The following is an 18,400-nucleotide window of genomic DNA, read 5'->3' on the forward strand; positions in this document are numbered from 1 at the left end:
CACCAGAATCCATCGTACTGCAGCAATAATCACAAAGCAATTGGACCAAACCATGGCAGAAAAGCCCATCACGGGTCGTTAAGGATGACGACTTGGATGCAGCCTCTGGCTCACGACGTGGCGCGGGCAAGGCGGATGAGCCAGCGGAGGAATCCGCAGGCGCACACCTACTTTTTACGCCCCTTTACACGCTCTCCTTGTGCCCCTGGTAACCCCACTTGCCGCCTGTCCCCAAAGCCCTCCTTATCCTTAATGCTAAGCCGTGCCTGCTCCTCCTGGGACAGAGGCTGCCTAGCCCTCGTCGCTCCCGGGAGAGCTTTCGCCTCGACTCCTCGCTACATTTCCCGAGCTTAACGGGCGGCGTGCCGAGTCTCCTGTCTGCGGCACGGATAAATATCCCCCGGTTAGCTCTACGCCATGCCGCCTGCTCCGCTAGCGGGAGGCTCCGTGCGCTTTGGCGTCGCCCCGTGCCCGGCAGCTCGGGGCGCTTTCTCCTGGCCAAGAAATCCCAGCCTTTGTCCGCAGAGAGACGAGAACCGGGCCGGCGACGTGGCGATCGCCATGACAACATCAGAGTTACCCCCAAAAAGAAATACAAAGCCCAGTAACTATGGAAACACCTGAGTGACCAAAACCAGACTATTAACTACAAGACCTCTCCGCAGTTTACAGATGGCGTCGGCACCGCGAGGCTGGGGAACATAACGCACCCGAAGCCTTGGAAACGAAGGGATGCTCGGCACCCAGGGGTGCAATCGTGACCGTGCTGGGCACCCGCACCGCCACCTCTCGGACCTCGGTGTCCAAGTCCTCTGCACAACCTGCATCGCCTCCTGCAAAGACGCTGCTGCCTTCACGCCAGATGTAATATTCGGACCACGGTTATCGACATCCTTCTCTCCCTCTTTGCCCTCCTCCCTCCCTTCACTCTGCCGAGGCTGCCTCTCTCAAATGCCGCCCTACTCTCGGCACCCTACGGGCACCCCGTCGCGGGCCGGAGCTTGGCTTCCCGGTACAGTTTCGGTGAGCCGCGTTTTGAAGCCGCGGTGCCTGGCAGCGCCGGTGGCGGCCGCGCCGCCAGCTGGAGCGCCCAAGCCCGGGGCAGAGCCCCAAAGCAGTTAAGCCTCCTCTGCTGAGGCAGAGGCAGCTGTGGCTACACCAGCTCCCCTTCTCCTTCCACCTCAACCTGTTCGGCTGCGTTAACAGGAGCCGCCGTGGGCTACTACAGCGTTACCGGGAGAAGAAATAAGAACGGACAGAGAGGGGTGAGGCAGAGGGATGGACAATAACACATCTTGGTTGGACTGGCCATGGGTTCACAAAACCCTTCTCCACAGCCAGCATCCTGCTTTCGCTCGTGGCATGAGGACCAGGACGGGCATGGGCAGGGCCAGCCTCCGTGCGAGGCTCTGAGCGGCGATTGAGGCACCGATGGGGCCGGCACTCGTGCGATTCGCGAGTGGAAAACTCTCTTGCTCACATTCGCTCAGCTCTTGAGTTATACAGCGAAGATGCTCTCCCCTTCCTGGCTGCAGGAAACTCTTCCAGCCCCCAAACCAAACAGAGCCTCAAAAACAGGCTTCAGGGTTCCCATAACGTGGCAACAACGGCAGCTGCGAGAATTCAGCAGAGCTCACCAGACCGAGCCCCTAAACGTATATTGCGCCGGACCGGAGCGACGCACGGCACCCGAGCGGCCAAGGGAGGTGGGCACTGCTGAAAAAGAGCCTCGAGTGAGATCGGTCACCGGGGATCCCGGCTGCTCTCGGCGTAAATCCACCGAAGGACCCGACCGCACGCTCCCCCCGCTGAGCGAACGCTCTCGTTCGCCCCGTTTCCCACCGAGAGCCGCGCAGTAGGCTTACGGCTGCCAAGAAAATAATAAAGCCCGCGAAGTGTCTTTGCACAGAGGAGCACTCTCCGGCCTAAGTGCGGGGAGCGGCTTCTTCAGCTACCGGTCTGTCCGTGCCTGGCACAGACGACGCTATCAAAGCCTCTCCCCAGCGGCATCGGTGAGAGCCGCTTGCCCATCCGCTATGTAAACCCTCCAATTAGGCACCAGCTTTCCCTGAACCGATTCCCCCCCGGTCCCTTTCTCCGCCGCTCCAAGCGAGACAGAGAAAGACGGCGAGAAGGAACACGAGGCAGCTCGCTCAAGACTTCCCCAGGGACGAGCGGCGAGGCGGACCTACGACCGAGAGGGGGGCTGGTGGCTACCTTTGGGACCCCGCTCGCTCCTGGCTCTCCAATTTAGAGTACATCCTACTAGGGAAAGGGCTACCGTCTCGGCATCTGCTATAACGCCTCCGTGCACCTGCCCTGGCTCTTATTTCAGTCCCCAAGCTCCCAATCCTCGCCTCTCCTCTGTGTGCCGGACGCAAAACGGAGTCAGGGACCCCCTCGGCGGCTTGGCAGACCCAGAGAGAGAAACAGAGGAGCCGCCCGTGGAGACGGGCGGCCGGCGAAGCCGTCTCGGGCCGCCTCTGGGCTCGGCACCCTCCGCCGGCGGGAGGCCAGACTCCAGTAAATCTCCGCGATCATTTGTTCCCTTTGCGTTTTGAAAGCAGAATGCCTAATCATGGCCAAAATCAGGTAAGAGCTGCTGCTGCAAATTACCCAGCGCCACAGGTAATTTCTGATTAGCTCACTCTTCCTCTCCCGGTGCATCCTCAGTTTCCATAGCAGCTAAGTCCTAAGTAAAATGGAAACATCTGGTTCAAGCGCAGGTAAAGATTCCCTGGGGAAAGAAACCTGCCGGATGGCAGCAAACACAGAAAATAGCCCTCATGAAAGACAGAGGAGGCATCGTAAGCCGGGAGCCTGGTTAGGAGAGGATGGATGGCTTGCGGGAGAAGGCGGCGAGGGGCTCGGGAGAGGCGGGTCCCCGGGGAGCAGGAGGGGACGTGGGAATGAGAGCGGGGACGCGGGGAAGACGGGATGCACGTGAAAAACGGGCGGCGAGGAGAGCGAGCGAGACCAGAACGCGCTGTCAGGGTACTCAAGGGGATGAGAAGAAAGAAGAAAAGGCTTCGAGGCGGGGGCACACGGAGTGCCTCCACCGTAAATGCCGCCTGACACAGATACAGTGACAGGTGACAGCAACTTCGATGCCACGCACAGACGCTCGGGGATGGAGAGGAGCACACGGAGGAGCGCACGGATCCGCCCTGCGTTTCATCACGCAGCCGCGCGCAGACCCTGACGGAAGGCCGCCGTCTCGCAGGCACGACCACCTAAGGCGGCTAAGCCCACACGTGCACCGGGGCGTGGGGGGAATGGTTTTTACAGAGGCTCCTGTCAAGGGAAGGGGCCCAGACGCCACCGACTCGACTCGCTCTCTGCCTGCACTACGGAGAGCGATGGATCTTGCCCAGCGGCTCGCTACAGCGCAGACAAATAGCGAAAAAAAAAAAAATAAAAAAAATCAATGCAGCCGCACCGAGACACCGCAGCCGTCGTCAGGCGGCCGAACGGACAGAGCAGACGCGGTGCCGTCCCTCGCCGCTGCGCCGTCTCCTTCGGCTGCCCGACGGCCCGGCCGGGGCGTCCCCAGGAGAACTCGAGGCAGTTGTCTGGGACAACAGCCCACGTTGGTAAAACCTCAGGGCAAAACTAAAGGGTGAACTAAAGCGCTTAGACGGGATGAGAGGATCAGAGCCAGGCACAGCCCCTGGGCCGGGTGGCTCGCCCCACCCCAAGCCCCCAGATCTCAGCCCCGGCTCACCGGCAGGAACCTGGCAGCCGCCCGGGAATAACAGGGCAGCAAAACGCAAAGCAAATGCCAAAAAGTAGCTGGGAAACGGTTTCGAAGTAATATGCTCCCAAACAGGCACGTATGGGAATTTGCTTCCCAGCAGTCACACCCACGCAGTTCTGCTCGGGTTTTGCTTACCAATTAACAAGGCCACCAATTAACGCTCCGTGTGTTTTCCTGCTCATTTGCACTATTTACAGCCCTCCTTTGAAGCGACGTGTGAGAATTCTCCGAAAACTTTTCAGAACGGGGCCGGACAAGCGCATTCAGTCCCTAAGCACAATCAGCCCCTACCCGGCACCTCCTGCCAGTCCGCCACATGAGCAAAACCCTAAGCTCCTCTCCCAGAACACCGAGACGGATGCTTCTCCACCGCAGTCACCGACTCCCGCGTCAAGTCACGCCTTTTCGAGGCACATCGCCTTCTCTTTACCACCCAAGCGCCACGTGCGCCACCCGAGGACACCTCCCCAGGCCGCTCGCAAAGGGCGCTGTGCCCTTCCCAGAATAGTTCCGGTAACGTTTGGCTCTTACCTTTGGGCGAGATGTGTCTCCAGGTGATTGTCGGATCTGGCCTGCCCGTGGCTATGCAGGTGAGGCTGACGTTGCCGCCCTCGTTGATGGAGATGTCGGAAGAGATCTCGATGATTTTGGGAGACACTGCAACGACAGAAAGAGGGAAATGAAAATGCAACCGGTTCTGCTCCAACTCCAACCTCAAAACGTGGGTGAGAAGGAGGCTGGATTTCCTTCCTCCCTCCACCTCGACAAGCTACGCAGTAGCCCATCAGTCTCACCTGACTTGACAAGAACACGCAAGGGAAAGCGGGGAGGGCAGAGAAGACAGGGTTGAAGCGGGAAGAAATTGTAGACAGAGGGGATTCGGTCATTTTAGGGAGGGCTCCGCAGCGCCTCGTGGTGTGCGAGACGCTACTTCTTCCCCACCCCGCGTCCAGTCCTCAACTTGTCCTCCCAGCCGTGACGAACCCTTTCCGGCAGAGCCGCGTCCTACCGAGAAAACGCCGCGGATCCCCTTCAATCTCCCCCAAAGGCGGCAGTCGCTCCCGGCGCACCGAGAGCGCCCGAAGCACGCCCGTGGCTTGCGGCTCACTCCGCAGCCGTGCAGGCGCCCCGTCGTGCCCTCGCAACCAAAAAAAGCCCCAAGAGGAGCCGGGCACGAAGACGACAAACCTACCGAGGAGCCTCGAAGGTCTACCGCCGCGCATAGGAAGGGAAACTCCACCAGGATGAGAGGCACCCCGCCGCACCGGCGCTGCCAGCACCAACGCTCAGGAGCAGGGCGGAAACAAGGCGCCCAGACCCAAAGAGAGGACGCACGTAGAGAAGAGGGGGGCGATGAGAAGGGGGGGCTGAGGAGCAAGCAGAGGGGAGCGCTCGGCCCCTGCTGCTGCGCGAGAGGAGGACGCCGTGCGGGCCGGGGTCTCTACGAGCTCTTCGGGCAGGGCTGTGCGAGAAAAACGATCGGCCGCTGTTGTCAGCCTGCACCTGCAGAACATAATAACGACCATCCCCTTCCTCCGCTTATTTTTTTTCCAGGCCATTCTCCGGAGCCTAGCAGCGGATTGGCACCCCGCTGCGGCGCTTCGCAGGAGAGCCACAAATCACTCGCAGAGCATCCTGCTCCTTCTGCCCTTCTCGAGCGAGCCCCGCTCGTCGACCCGCTTCAAGCTGCGGCCCGGACCGTTGCAACGGCCTCCCCTATTCCTGACTTCGGACCCCGGTCCCGAGCGCCCCTTCCCCGCCTCCCACACCTTCCCGGGGCTGCGCCGAGCCGGAATGACTGCAATGGCCTTGCACGCATTGCCTCTGCTGTGCAGGTAAGTAATTTATTGATCCGTAAAGCACTCCGAGACGCTCTGGAAGGGATTATGTCATGCCAGTGCCGTGCAATAAAATAAAAAATGATGGATTTTTTGTGAACATGAGGGTGATTTAGGGTTTGTAGTTGGAAGTGTAGTTAAAGTACATTTTAAGTGGAAATCAAGGTGGGTAATGAATTATTCTCTGTTTTGAAGGGCTTCTGGGAGTTCATTTTTTGCTGCTCTGGGCACGACGGCTAATCTGCTAATCACGCACCGGAGGACAACTACGGATCAGAGGCTCCCAGAACAGCGGGGGCTCCGGGGCAGGACAGCGGAGGACACGGAGAAGACACCGAAAGAAAGAAACATTAATATGCATCGGTGTCATTAAGCCCAGCGTCAGGCGAAAGGCACAGGCCTCCTGGGACCGCCCGCCCGCCCGGAGCTGGGAGATGCTCTGCCGATAGCCCGGCCGTCCACGGAGGAGATGCGATTAACTACCACGGCGCGACGACTGCCCTGCCGTGTTCCGAGGCCGGGACCGCTGGCCGGGAAACCCACGTGGCGCTTGCGAAACACCGAGCTTACGGTCCGGACGACAAAAATAGGCCAAGGAGGTATTACCGTTGCCATTTCAGAGAGGGGGAAAGAGACAAGCGGAGGCGCAGCGAATTGCCCGCCGTCGCCCGGGGAAGAAGCGATACCTTTCAGCTGCAAGTCCCGACAAAACTAGAGCGATCCTTGATCACCTTCAACGCGACGCTCGCTAAATCACAGGGGAACCTTTCTGATATTTTGAACTACCGAATCCACATCAATCCTTTCCAGCTGGTTTTGCAGAGCTCACCAAGACTTTAAAACAAATAAATGATCAGGTCAGACCCTGCGCCGTGACTGTGGTACCGCACACACGGAGCTGCACCTGCCTGGGAGAGAGACAAAAACCTGTATTCAAATCAACCGGCCAGATTCTAAACTATAATTCAAACGCACTAAACTTAGATTCCCCAAAACACGACTGTTACATCCTCCTCCTCCTCCTCCTCTGCAATATATAGCAGGAGATTTAATTCTGCTCTGACCAGGCAGAGGAGGAGAGATGATGGCGCTCGGCTGGGCAACTGCAGACTCTGCAACTCCCTCCGACAAGCACGAAAGCGGCTCGTGCGCCGGGGGAAAAGCCCGCCGTGCCCCGTCGAGCTTGGGATGGGCTCGGGGAGATGCGATTTACTGTGGTCCACCGGGGACGAGATGAGGCAGGAACGGCTGGGAAGTAAACCAGAGTGACAACGTCAGCGAAGTCGTTAGCTAACCCTTAAATTAAGTGCGCGGTGGTAGGATTTAACGCGACAGTTATTGTATGCTAATTAAACGTTTGAATAATTAACCACACGAACTATTTAAAATGCCTTTCTGGAGACTGAACAGGTATATTGTCAGGCTTTTACCACACTAGGGAGGGAAGCCTTAATAAATAAGTGATCGCAAGTATATATTTGATACTATTCAATGGTCACCGGTGCTCCCGTTCCCTCTGCATTAAAACGCTTTCGCCGCCAGTCGGCATCGCCGCGGCGATGGGGCGGAGGAGAAATTTCTTCTGCCGAACGCGGGACGCAGATGGAGCCGTGCCCCCGTGGGAACGAATAAATAAATAAAGCTAAATAAATGCAGGCTTCCCAGGCGGGAACCCTCTCCTTGCGGGCAGTCCTTTTGTGTTCAGCATCTCTCTTGCTCAGAAGTGATTAAACATGGCAGCGTTGGCCAAGCCGCTCCAGCGACACAGCGCAGATTTCCCCAGAGGCGGGCTGGTGTTTTATCGAGCTGACGACTTCTTTTTTCCCCCCCCCTATCCTTGCCACGACGACGGGAAAGGTCTCCGGGCTGCTCTCCGCCTCCACGGCCCCCCGCGGGTGCCCGGGGCACGCCCCCGGTTTGCCCGGACTCTGTGCCCGCTCGCACACGCCGAGTCCCTGGGACAGAAAGCAGCTTGCTTAAATATTTAACCAAACCATATGGCGCGTTACACGTTCGAGGGTGTTCAGTCAGGTGATATATGTCTTTACGGATCCAAGCATATGCGCTTGCCTACACAGATACATTCCCTGGCGCACAGACGCCCTCCTGCCACCGGCACAGATCATATCCCCGCTATGCTTTCACCTCCAAATATCTGTCCCAGAGCCAACACAGGTGCAGAAGCTCGCACGTACCCCTTGGCCCCACCATCTCCTATCACCGTTACTTCCCCACCCATCTTCCTTGCGTGCCACGACCACGCCGCTTGCCCGTGCTTCCCTCTCCCTGGCACCGCCTCCCCCCTGCTGCTGTGTCCCAAGGCGCCCCTCGGCATGGCTGGGCTCCCCGGGCACCCCAAATTTCAGCCACGTGTCAGGCAAGAGGCCCCTGATTATTAGGGGGGCATGAATCCAGAGCAATCTCTCCACCAGAGACAGGAAAAGAGACCCCAGATGAGCCTCGCCACATTGGATGCCTGGAAGGAGCAACTGCACTTTTTTGGCCTTAACCACCTCTTTTCTACCCAAGTTTTGGGAGACAAGCAAGTAGCGCAGAAATACGCGTGTGACCCATCCAGACCCGCAAATCCCTTCTCACATGGGACCCGGGCAGAGCGGGCTCTCGCCCCGGCAAAGCGCCCTGCCCTGCCCAGGACTCGCAGCCCCCGGCGGCAGCCGGCGAGCGAGCGGGCTCTCCCGGTAAGCGTAGCGACCCCTCGCTTCCCCCTCGTAAAGCCTGCAAACCTCCATCTTCCAGCACGAGCAACATCTGCTCCAGATCAGAGGAAACAACAAAGACCAACTATGAAAGTGTCTCGAAGACAGAAAAAGAGGGAGATTCAGACTTGCGTTCTGCAGGCGATCTGTGATGTGCACCGCCAGCTTCTTGAACATCAGGCTGCCGCTGCTCCTGCTTTTAATAACAGCCTCTTACTGCTGTCATCCGCAGCCTTCCCCATGTTCTACAGAGCGCTGTGACCACGGGACTTAGCGAGGAGGAGCCCCGGGGCGCCCCGGCCCTGATCACGATGATGCTACGAGCCGGACCGAGCCCACGCTCCCGGGGTCGGTAACGGAGGGGTCCTCCAAGGCCAGCCGGGACCGAGGGCGGGCAGGGACCCCGCTATCGCGCTCCCCATCCAACTCTTCCCGGTTGTAACCAGAGCAGTTTCCTCATCTCTGGGTCGGGAGAAGGTGGGGCGCTTGGGCTGCCACAGCACCAGGCACCTCCACGGTGCCTTCTCCCTCTTTGTGGTCAAAACCTTTCTGCCTTTTTAAGGCCGGCAGGGAGCAAACAGGGACACCTGTGCCTTCCATTACAGGTGTATTATAACGGGCTTTTAAAGCAGCTTGTGCCGCTCTAACACACCCGTAATTAAGGGAAAAGCAGAGCCAGCTTCACCCTTCCGTCATACCAACCCACCTCAGGAGCCGCACCGAAGAAGCCCACGGGGCGTGAGGAAGGGCAAACACAGCCTCGGGGCCTGCTCCCAGCGACACCGCTGGGTCACTTGTCTACAAACCCCTTACAATTAGAGGTGCCGATCCCACACCCCCCACACCCCGCCCCGGGGCTGCCTCCGCCCTGCGTTTGCACCGTCGCCCCCTTCCCCGCCCGCCGGCGCGCCGGGTTCGGCTCGGCTCGGCCGAGGGACCGACCCCGCTCCGCGCAAAGCCGGCGGCAGCTGAAGACGTGAAGAAAGCAGCCTGGAAATGAAGAGGACGTACGTAACGACCTTAATAAGCCATTAATAAATAACTAATGGCAATCGCTCGTTTTAAAGCAAGGCGTAATGAGATGTGTCATACGGTGCCGAGATGTGTCTAAATGATTTCCCAAGTAGGTAACGGCTCCTGTTGCAGCAAAGCTCTCCCGAGCTTGGAGGACACAAGATTTTTTACGCCCGTCTCTGCAGCAGGTTATACGGCACAGCATCATCATAATTCAGAGGAGGAGGGGGGAAACAAGACGTTTCCAATCATTCATTAGTAAAGTATTTGTGAACGCGGGTATAATTCACCGCAGAAGCAGCAGGGTTTCTGCAGATAAACTTTATAGCTAAGTGCCAAAAGGGGGCCCAATCTGATTCTCCTTACGACAGCATAAATCAGCAGCGCTCCTACCGCAGTCAACGAGGGATACGCCAGAATAAACGGGCCACGAAAGGAGAGGCACGTCTCTGGTGCAAGGACTTCTTCCTGACTTTCGGATGGGTCCGGGTCACCAACCCGGATCCAAACCGCCGCTACCCTGAGGAGCCAGGGTGCTGCCTGGCTAGGTTTGGTCCCCTGCTTTCAAGGCTCTGAAGGGATCCGCACCCTTCTTCCTACCACAAAAAGGAAGAACCGCCTGACGCCGAGGCCCACACCATGGGGGGAATCAAGCAACAGTTTGCTTAGCATGACTATTAATAAGCAGCTTTATAGAGCAGGCAGAAGCCATCACTCAGATTTGGGAGACCCAAGTTCTGCTTTCATGTTACGATGCCCGAAGGAAGACTGCTCTGAACTTTGTTACCTTCTCTAAAAGGTGTCTAACGATGCTGCTTTATAAACTACTTCATACTCCTCATTCAAAAAAAAAACCCAAAACCCGCAAGACTCAAAACCCCAAAGAACCCCATAAAGATGTAAGAATAAAGTTTCTGCATTGCTAACCATGTAGAAATGCAGACGGACAAGGACTGTTTGACGGTTCAGCTCCCCGTCTAGACAGATCTCATTTTCAGCTCCACGCACGCCGCACAGAGCGAGGATCTGGTTTCCAGTTTCTGCACCCCGCGCCACCTGGGATCCCCCCCTGCAAGTCAAGCAACGCCTCATAAAAAGCAGAAAATTGAAGGATCTCAAAACCTTAAGACACCTACATCACCTTTCAAGCATTACTGACACCTCTCCTCAAGGCACGACACCTGTCTCGCAGCTACCTCCACGGTGACCGTCAAACCGACGGCGACTCCGTCTCCCCCTGCTCGGGGACGCGAGGTCCCCAGCTCTGCCCCTCTCGTCCCAAACGGTGCCGGCGGAGGCTCCGTCAGCCCCCCCCCCCCGGTCCCGGGAAAAGTCCCCGCGTGGGGACGAGCCGCAGCGCGCCGAGGGCGCCCGAGAAAGTTTGAACACGACTTCTTGTTAATACCAAGCTTGTCAAACCCATCACCTAGAAATGCTGAATGTCTTTATTAGATTCCTTTATCTCCCCGCGAGATCGGAGGGACACGACGAGATGATTCTCAGCGGAGATGTCATCATCCAGAAACTAATTAAAGGCTGCGCGGGAAGTCGGGCCACGCGCGCTCTGGAGAACAAAACGCATTAGCAACCCGAGTCGAGAAAAATATTACAAGTGAACTTCAGACCAGAAAGGGTGAGCTAGGGATTTGACAACAGCTCTGCTCTCCCCGTCTTTCCTCCTGCTTGTCCACGTGCTCCCTCGTCCTCGATAGCTGTCCCTCAGCAGAAGCAAGACGCCCGGGATCTCGCGGCTGTCTGGGACCAGCCCTTGCACCGCCATCCCCTGAGGGATGCGGGACGACATTGGATCCTTCCTCCACTGGGCCACATCTTGGGAGAAATTCGTGATTTGTGGAATTTCTTTTTTTTTTTTATTTTACTGTTAGAAAAGCCTCCTTGCTGCCGGTCAATGAGCTGCACAGAAGGACGGCTGGAAGCCATCCCAGAGCAGTCCTGGGCAAAACGCTCAGTCTCGCTGGGTCTCGCCCCTCTCTACCAACACACTGACAAGTACTTCCCTTCCTCGCAGGCTTACTGAAAAGCCAACGGCATATAGGACGGTAAGATACCCAGAGCCTATGGCCACAGGAACTGCAGGTGGGGACATTTCTGCATGGCGACAGTCCTCCTAGCCACAGCTAGGACTCCGCTAAGCCGAGAGGCACGGATCTAGTTTAGGGCACGCACCCCGAGTGGGCGTGCCTGCTGCAAACAGCCCTTCCCAGTCAACCTGGAGTCTCCCGTCCCAACGAGCGGCAGGTTTACACCATACTGCTCATCCGCTCCATCAGCGCACGGCGTCCCGCTCAACTCGGCACGAAACACTCCGCTCCTCTCCCCAAAACCAGCCGGAGGGCGAGCGGCCGTGCCCCGCGCTGACGGCGCGGATCCTGCCCTCCACCTTGCTCCCAGAGGGCGGGGGGATGTCTCCCTGTCTCCCCACACCCCCCCTATGTCAGCCAGGAGCGGGCATCCCGCCGAGGGCCGAGCAAGCCGAACCGGCCCTGCGCCACCTCCCTCGTCCAAGGGGAGCCGGGCGGGAACAAAGGAGCTCGCGCATCCTTTCCAAAGCTAAATCAGATGCTCTAATGCAGCCCGCATCTCCGATGCATACAGGGCAGGTGTCTCTGAAGTGAAGTATTAGTTAAAATGATGCTCTTTAAATTACATTTCGGCTATTTCAGGCAGACAGGTTGTGTGTGGGTTGGGCTGGTTTTTTTTTTTTTTTTACAATCTATCTAGAGGCTTAAAAAGACACAGAGAGAAATAAATCTCCCTTCCATTAAAAACACACTGTGCTCTTGCATATTTGTTCTTATCTCCGCGCTCTGGCACTCGTGCTCCCTCTCCCCCGGCTCGAGCACAAAGTAAGTGTTTACGATGACACTTTCCGCACTGACACTAATCTAATTCGAGGAGCGGCGCGGCCCGCGCCCAGGGAAAGCGCGGCGGCTCGCCCGCCCTCGCAGGGCCACGGGCGGCGCTTCCCGACACGCTGTGACGGACATGGGGCGCCTGATGTTTTTTACTTCAAAAACCGTCGAGATCCGTGGCGTTAAATGTGGAACAGAGTGAAAGCCCCGAGTTTTGATTGAACCGCAAGTGAAGTCTAGTTGGATCTTCCGGCTCTATCTGTGTCCTTTTTGCCTCTATTTATCTAACTATTTACATCCCTCCTCCCCGCCAAAGCTCCCCTACATCTTCGATGCCCTCAGACCCCACCGCAGAGGGTGCTGTACCAACAAGACACAAAAATACAGCCTTTGCCCCACGAGGCTCTCGATGAACATGTGAAAAAGGAGGCAGCAGATGAAGGCAAGCTCTCCTCCTCCGCTCCTCCCATGGAATGCTTCCAATCCCACACTCTACCTAAGGCACCTCGTCAGCATCCACCCTGACCCAACACGCCAACTGCCCCCAAACCAGGGGATCAACCGAAGGCTTGGCCGAAGCTGCCAGAAACAAGCAGGACAGCAAATACCAACGTCCACGTCATGGTGCACGCCACACTTCTCACGCTTTAAAATGTCCTTAAAGGAGTGGCCTTAGCTCTGCAAGGTTTAGCTCTTGGAAATTTCAGCAAGGGTAGAGGTAAGGTGGGGTCTCTGCTGCCTTAATTCATCTCCCCAGCTCACGTGCTCTGAGGACAACCCTCTCCCGCGGGCGCTCGGCTTCTCTCGGTACCCGTGCGCATCGCCGCCTCCGCCCTCCCGGGGTCTGCCAGCGGCGCCGGCGTTCATAACCCTATCGTTAAAACACCCCGGTGAGATAAGGGAGCGTCATTATCCCCACTTTACGGATGGAGAAATGAGGCCCTACGAACTAATGGCCCAAAAGCACCCGTTCGGATCAGTGCTCCGCCAGCACCTGCTTTGCAGGCTCTGCGGCGCTCGGGGAGCCACGGAAAAGGCACCGGGGACAGTGGGGACGGCTGCCAGGCCAGGTATTGCCAATGGGCCGCACGAGACGAGAGCGCCGCGGTTCAAGATTAGTCATTGGGCTGTAGAGAGCACAGCAGGACAGCCGCGTACGCAGAGGGGCAATTAAAAAACGTCATTACCAAATTTCAACCCAAACAGGCTGTGTTTGACAGAGACAGAAGGAAAGGAAAAGGAGGCGGCGATGCTAACCGAGGCAGGGATATCGGCGTGCCCGCACTACGCAGGGGCCGTTCTCCTTTTCCACGAGGACCGCTCCTACGCTTCCCGCTTCTCCTACCCGAAGCCCTCGAGCTGCCTTCTCGGCCACCCTCGCCAGAAAAGCCGCAGGGAGTTATCTCCCCCCAGAGCATCCTTTAATTTCCTTCTTTGTCTTTCTAATGCCCAGCTTCACCAACGGCGCCGTCTATTCCCCACGTGCTCCTGCTTTTCACAGAAGGGCTATTTTTACCCCGCCTTCTCCTCCCATTTAATCATTCTGGAGGCTCTTTATCCACAGTTTCCTTTCCTTTCTTTCCTTTTCCCCTTTCATTTTTAAAACCTGCGGTTCTCCGATTCAAAATCATTACTGTTTTTAACTTTGCTTGAGCCTCTTTAATTAAGTTACTTTCCATTATTTTTTATCTAGTCCATTTGTCTACATCCCCCGCACCCTCCCTCATTCTTCCTTTCCTCCCCAAGGCAGGCTGGGTATGAAATCTTACATTTCCATTTGGCTAACAATCACTTTGAATTTTTAAATGCTATTAAATTGGATCACACCGGTCACTGGACTGGAGTTGTCAGGCTGTGATATTTACTCGCGCCAGTCAAAGGGAAATGAAATTGCGGCGGCGCGGGGGGGAAGGCGATGGGGGAGCGCAGATTTATTCTGCCCGCGGTACTCGCAAACAGGCACAATCCCTTTGGATTTTTGAGCGAGTTCAAAGGAAACTCTTACGCTCAACCATGAATGTATTGTAATGTCTTTAATAAATCAATTACTTGTTGGCAGGGAAGTGTCACTGCATCTCCAATCCTTGTAATCACCTCAGCCTCGCTGTGTTTTAAGTGCTGAAAAGCCACGGAGGTAGACGGGGAGCCAGAAGAAGCATCGGCGGAGGGCAAACCACAAGAAGAGCTTCTGCTTCGTCTCGCCAGAAAAGGCCGAAAGATGCCGAAAGCCACCGGCATCGTGCAAAAACACACCCGCCCGGCGACCCCCGGCACCGAAATAAGGAACTCACGGTGCCGGAGGGACCCTGCTGGCACCGCGTGGGCCTCCCCTTCCCCCAGCAGCTCCCGGGATGGAAAAGTTTGGGAGGAATGACCGCGACAGGTTCACCGAGAACCCCAGGTACGAAGCCCGCGGCCACCAGAGTGGCCCCCTGCTCCCACCCGCCGGGGGCTGAGCGTCGCTCTCGCAGGCGATGGGCAAAGCAGCGTTTTCCTACCGCTCCCCAAGAGAGAGACGAGCTTTTGTGGCACGCCAACGAGGGGCCCGAGCTCTGCGCTCCTGCCTTCGGGAGGGTGCCGGTGTTTTCATTTTGCTAAAATAGGCCTTTTCCACTCGAAAATTTGCTAAAGGGAAGGAGAGCGGGATTTGATTACAAAGCAGTCCTGGCCAAATCCAGCTCCTCCTCCTCTCTCTCTGCTGACAATATCCTCCCCTCCACAACAACAGTCATCTGAGCACAAACAGACAACGAAGCTTTTCAGAAAGTAATGAACTCCGGTCGGAGCCAAGGCAGGAAGGGTTTAATGTTCAGCTCGGAAAGCTTGGCGAGGCCATCAATTATATAGCCCTGCTGCCGAAGGAGGAGGGAAAAAAAAAATAATTTCAGACAGACTCAGCCAAAAAGAAAAGATAGGGAAGGAAAACACTGCGAGAGAGATTTAATTCCGCGAGCGGGGAGAAGTGTTTGCAAAAGAGGAGGAGGATCAAAGGCTGAAGCTCTCAGGCTGGCTGTGAGGAGGAGGGATTATAAGGAGGGTAAACCACGGAGAAGACATCTCTGTTGATGTCCAACTTGAGGCCGGTCCAGGCAAGGACGGCCCCGGGTACAAATCAGGTGCCTGTTCCCTGCAAGGGCTCGGTGATGGGGAGGCTTTGGCAGCGAGGGGGGCGGATGGAGACCCGTTCGTCTCATCTCACGCAGGACAGCAAGCCAGGAGCGGGGTCTGCGACCTTCGCTGCCTCGTCCCAGTCTTACCCTAGACAGTACCGGAGAAAAGGAGAGGGACCCAGGGCTGAGATCTTCTGGGCATCTCTACTGCTGGCTAGATGGGACCAGCAACCCAGATGTGGAATATGAGCACGTGGGTCCACTTAGAGCAACGAGACCTCCCTGTCCTCTCGCCGGCATCCCGAGGGGCCGTGCTGTAGGGCTCTTCCAGGGATCCGGCCCTGGACTAATAAACGAAGCCACCCCATTTCCAAGGGACGGGGCAGAGGGGACTCGCTGCTATCCCGCACCGCCAGCTTCTCAGACGGACGACCGGCCAGGCCCGGAAAACCCAAACCAGAAATCTTTCAAGGCTGTCTTTCCGCATCTTTTCTGAAGGACCACAGAGCCACCCCTTTCCGACGATCCTTGCCTTTCTGTTCTCTGCTGCGCCCTTTTCCTCCCCTTTCTCCTTTGCTAAATCTCTCCTCCGTGGCACCACCAGAACCGACAAGACAATGCGATCGCAACTCTCCCACTGTTTCAATGCCACTCCCCTTCCCCAAGCTTCCACCTCTCCTTCAAGACCAAAGCAAAACCAAGGCAGAAAACACCACATGTTTTCCCCTCCAGTCCTCCCCTTCATTCTCCCATGGGCTCAGCGACCCCCCTCCAGCCCGTCCTTAAGCTCGTGGATATTTGCCGGAGGTTTTCCAGCACTCGGTGCCGACAGCAGGGCCGGCCGCCTCTTCGGCAGCTGTTCCCTTGGCCTCTCCTTTATCTCCAGCATTGTGTTCACATCTGCTTCCCCCTCTGCCTCTTTCCCTGCCGCTGGGAGCCTGGTTTTAAATCACTGCTCAGCGTGCCGGCTGCCAGGCGCCGGTTTCGTGCCGCCCAGCATGCCCCGTTTGGATGGTGATCCAAAAGCCGCTTGCAAGCCTCCCCTGCCTTTTTTTTTTTTTTTTTTTTCCCCTCCTTTATTTTTTTTTTAATCCTCCTGAACCTGCCAGCGCTGCCACATCGCTTTCCCCTCCTCCCTTTTGGCTGCGGAATGATCTTGGCTCTGGAAACATGTTCAGACACCTGGTTGCTGGCAGCGCGGGGCTTTGGCAGCGGCCGGCTGCATGCGGCTCTCCGATACGGAAGGGGAGGCGAGAGCAAGGCCCAGGCGGCGCGGGCCAGCGCGACCCACCGCGGCTCTCGGGGACGTGCCGGCGGCCGCTTGCACCGCTCCCGCCTGGCCGGTGGCTTTCTCCAGCCCGGCGCTGGCCACAATCCCACCGCCCGCATCCCTCTGGCTTTGCCTGGAGTTTCGGCCGAGGCCAACTTCTGGTTTCGCCGGGGATCTGTGCGGCAGAACAGCGCAGCTTGGTACAGCATCGCCCAGGAGCTGCGTTTTAAAGGTTGCGTTTAGGACAAGACACCACCACCTGCGGCTTCCTTCCCCGGCACAGCGCGCTGCTCCTGAGCGTGGACATTTCGGCAGAGCGAGGCAGCTAAAACCCTAGGGAGCGAACCGAGCGGGGCACGCGGAGGGATGGTGCCCCTCTGCCCACGCAGTGGCTCCACACTAAATTCCCCTTTCCGAACGCAATCTCTCCATGCTACCAAAGAAAAAAAAGAGAGGGCTACATCCTTCCTCCAAACCAGTAACACGCAAACTTTCCTGAAAAGCTTGGCTGATGCCTCCCTAACCTCCTTTCACCCGTGGTCTGTGCAGGATCGCAAGCCAGGGTCCCCGTGGACGCCACCTTCGACAGCGAAGGCTGCACCAAACGGCCCAGACTCCCTTGGGAAGAGCCCCCTGCTCCTGCTCTCTGACTCCGCGAGCCTCTGCAACAGGCTTTCGCTTCTGGACTCACCTCCGGGGGGACTGGCCGGAGAAATCAGCTCTAAAGGCTAAAAAGAAGAGCCAGATTAAAGTATCAACTCTGAATTTATGCTTGGGACTTAAGGTTTAATAATGCAACAGAAAATCAATATTTAATAAAGCAAATGATGGAGAAAAACACTGAATGGGAGATGAGCTGCTGCTCGTGTTTTCAAACATGTAACTCCCGGAGGAGCCCGTTTGGCAGGGTAGATGCAGTACCAGATTGCCACGAAGAGCTGGCACGCAGGACGTCCCAGGTCCCACCGATTCCAGCTCCGGTGTCAAGGGGGCTGACGGGTCTTTTATTAAAGGACAAACAAGGAATTACTGCGGTGGTCAGAGTCCAAATACCCATGGAGAGAGATCAAATGCTGATGCACAAGGGGAGCCGAGCAGCTGCCTCGCTGAACAGGCCCAGATTTGTGCTAGGGCTGGAGGCTGGGCTTGCGAAACGCCGGGCGGGCAGGCAGGGGCGCACCCCAAGTCAGGTTTCAAACGCCGCAAGAAGAGCGGTCGAGGGATGGAGGTCTCCTGAGAAGCCGGGAGGGAACACCGGGGCTCGAAGCAGAGGATAAATCCCTGCCTGCCAAGCAGGACAGGAGGTGGTGTAGGTCGTTCCGGGGTGCGAGCGAGCAAGCGGGGCATCGAAGCTGGCAGGCAGGTGCGGCAGCACGGCCAGTGGCCACCCCTGGGCCAGCGGGATGCGGCCGTGATGCTGGGGACAGCTCGGCAGCTCCGACTCCCTCCCCTGGAGGCTGGAGAAAACTGCCGCGAGCCCAGGCACGGCGCAGTGACGTCCCCTGCGCCTAGAATCGATCGCTAACTACCCCAGCAGCCGCCCTCCGCCAACGCGTACGAGGCACGCAGCTCGGGATGCACCCAAGACCCCTGCCCCCCGCTCGCAAAGTCTGGGGACTCTGGATGAGTCCCCAAAACAAAGGAGACTCTCACTTGCACGGGTAGGGGTGCCCAGCAGGTAAGGCAGAGCAGTCGGTATCTCTCCGGGGCAGCCAAGCGAGCTCCGGTGCCCTTGGATGAAGCCCCTTCCTCTCGCAGGCAGCGCACGCCGGGTTGCCTGCCTGGCCCTTGCGGCACGGCAGTAATTTGTAGCTTGTGCCG

General features: G+C 57.4%; 1 protein-coding gene across 3 annotated transcripts in view; it reads right to left on the reverse strand.

Moving 5' to 3' along the window:
- Positions 1-18,400, reverse strand: part of LOC104353049 (protein CEPU-1) — a 343,691-nt gene that overhangs the window by 17,502 nt on the left and 307,789 nt on the right. For all 3 annotated transcript variants that reach the window (XM_086477000.1, XM_086477001.1, XM_086476999.1), the window contains one exon: positions 4,289-4,414. In XM_086477000.1, coding sequence (XP_086333126.1) covers positions 4,289-4,414 — 126 coding nt within the window. The remainder of the gene's footprint in view (positions 1-4,288; positions 4,415-18,400) is intronic.

Source organism: Leptosomus discolor, chromosome 22 (genome assembly GCF_034619465.1).
Source record: "Leptosomus discolor isolate bLepDis1 chromosome 22, bLepDis1.hap2, whole genome shotgun sequence".
Lineage (NCBI taxonomy): Eukaryota > Metazoa > Chordata > Aves > Leptosomiformes > Leptosomidae > Leptosomus > Leptosomus discolor.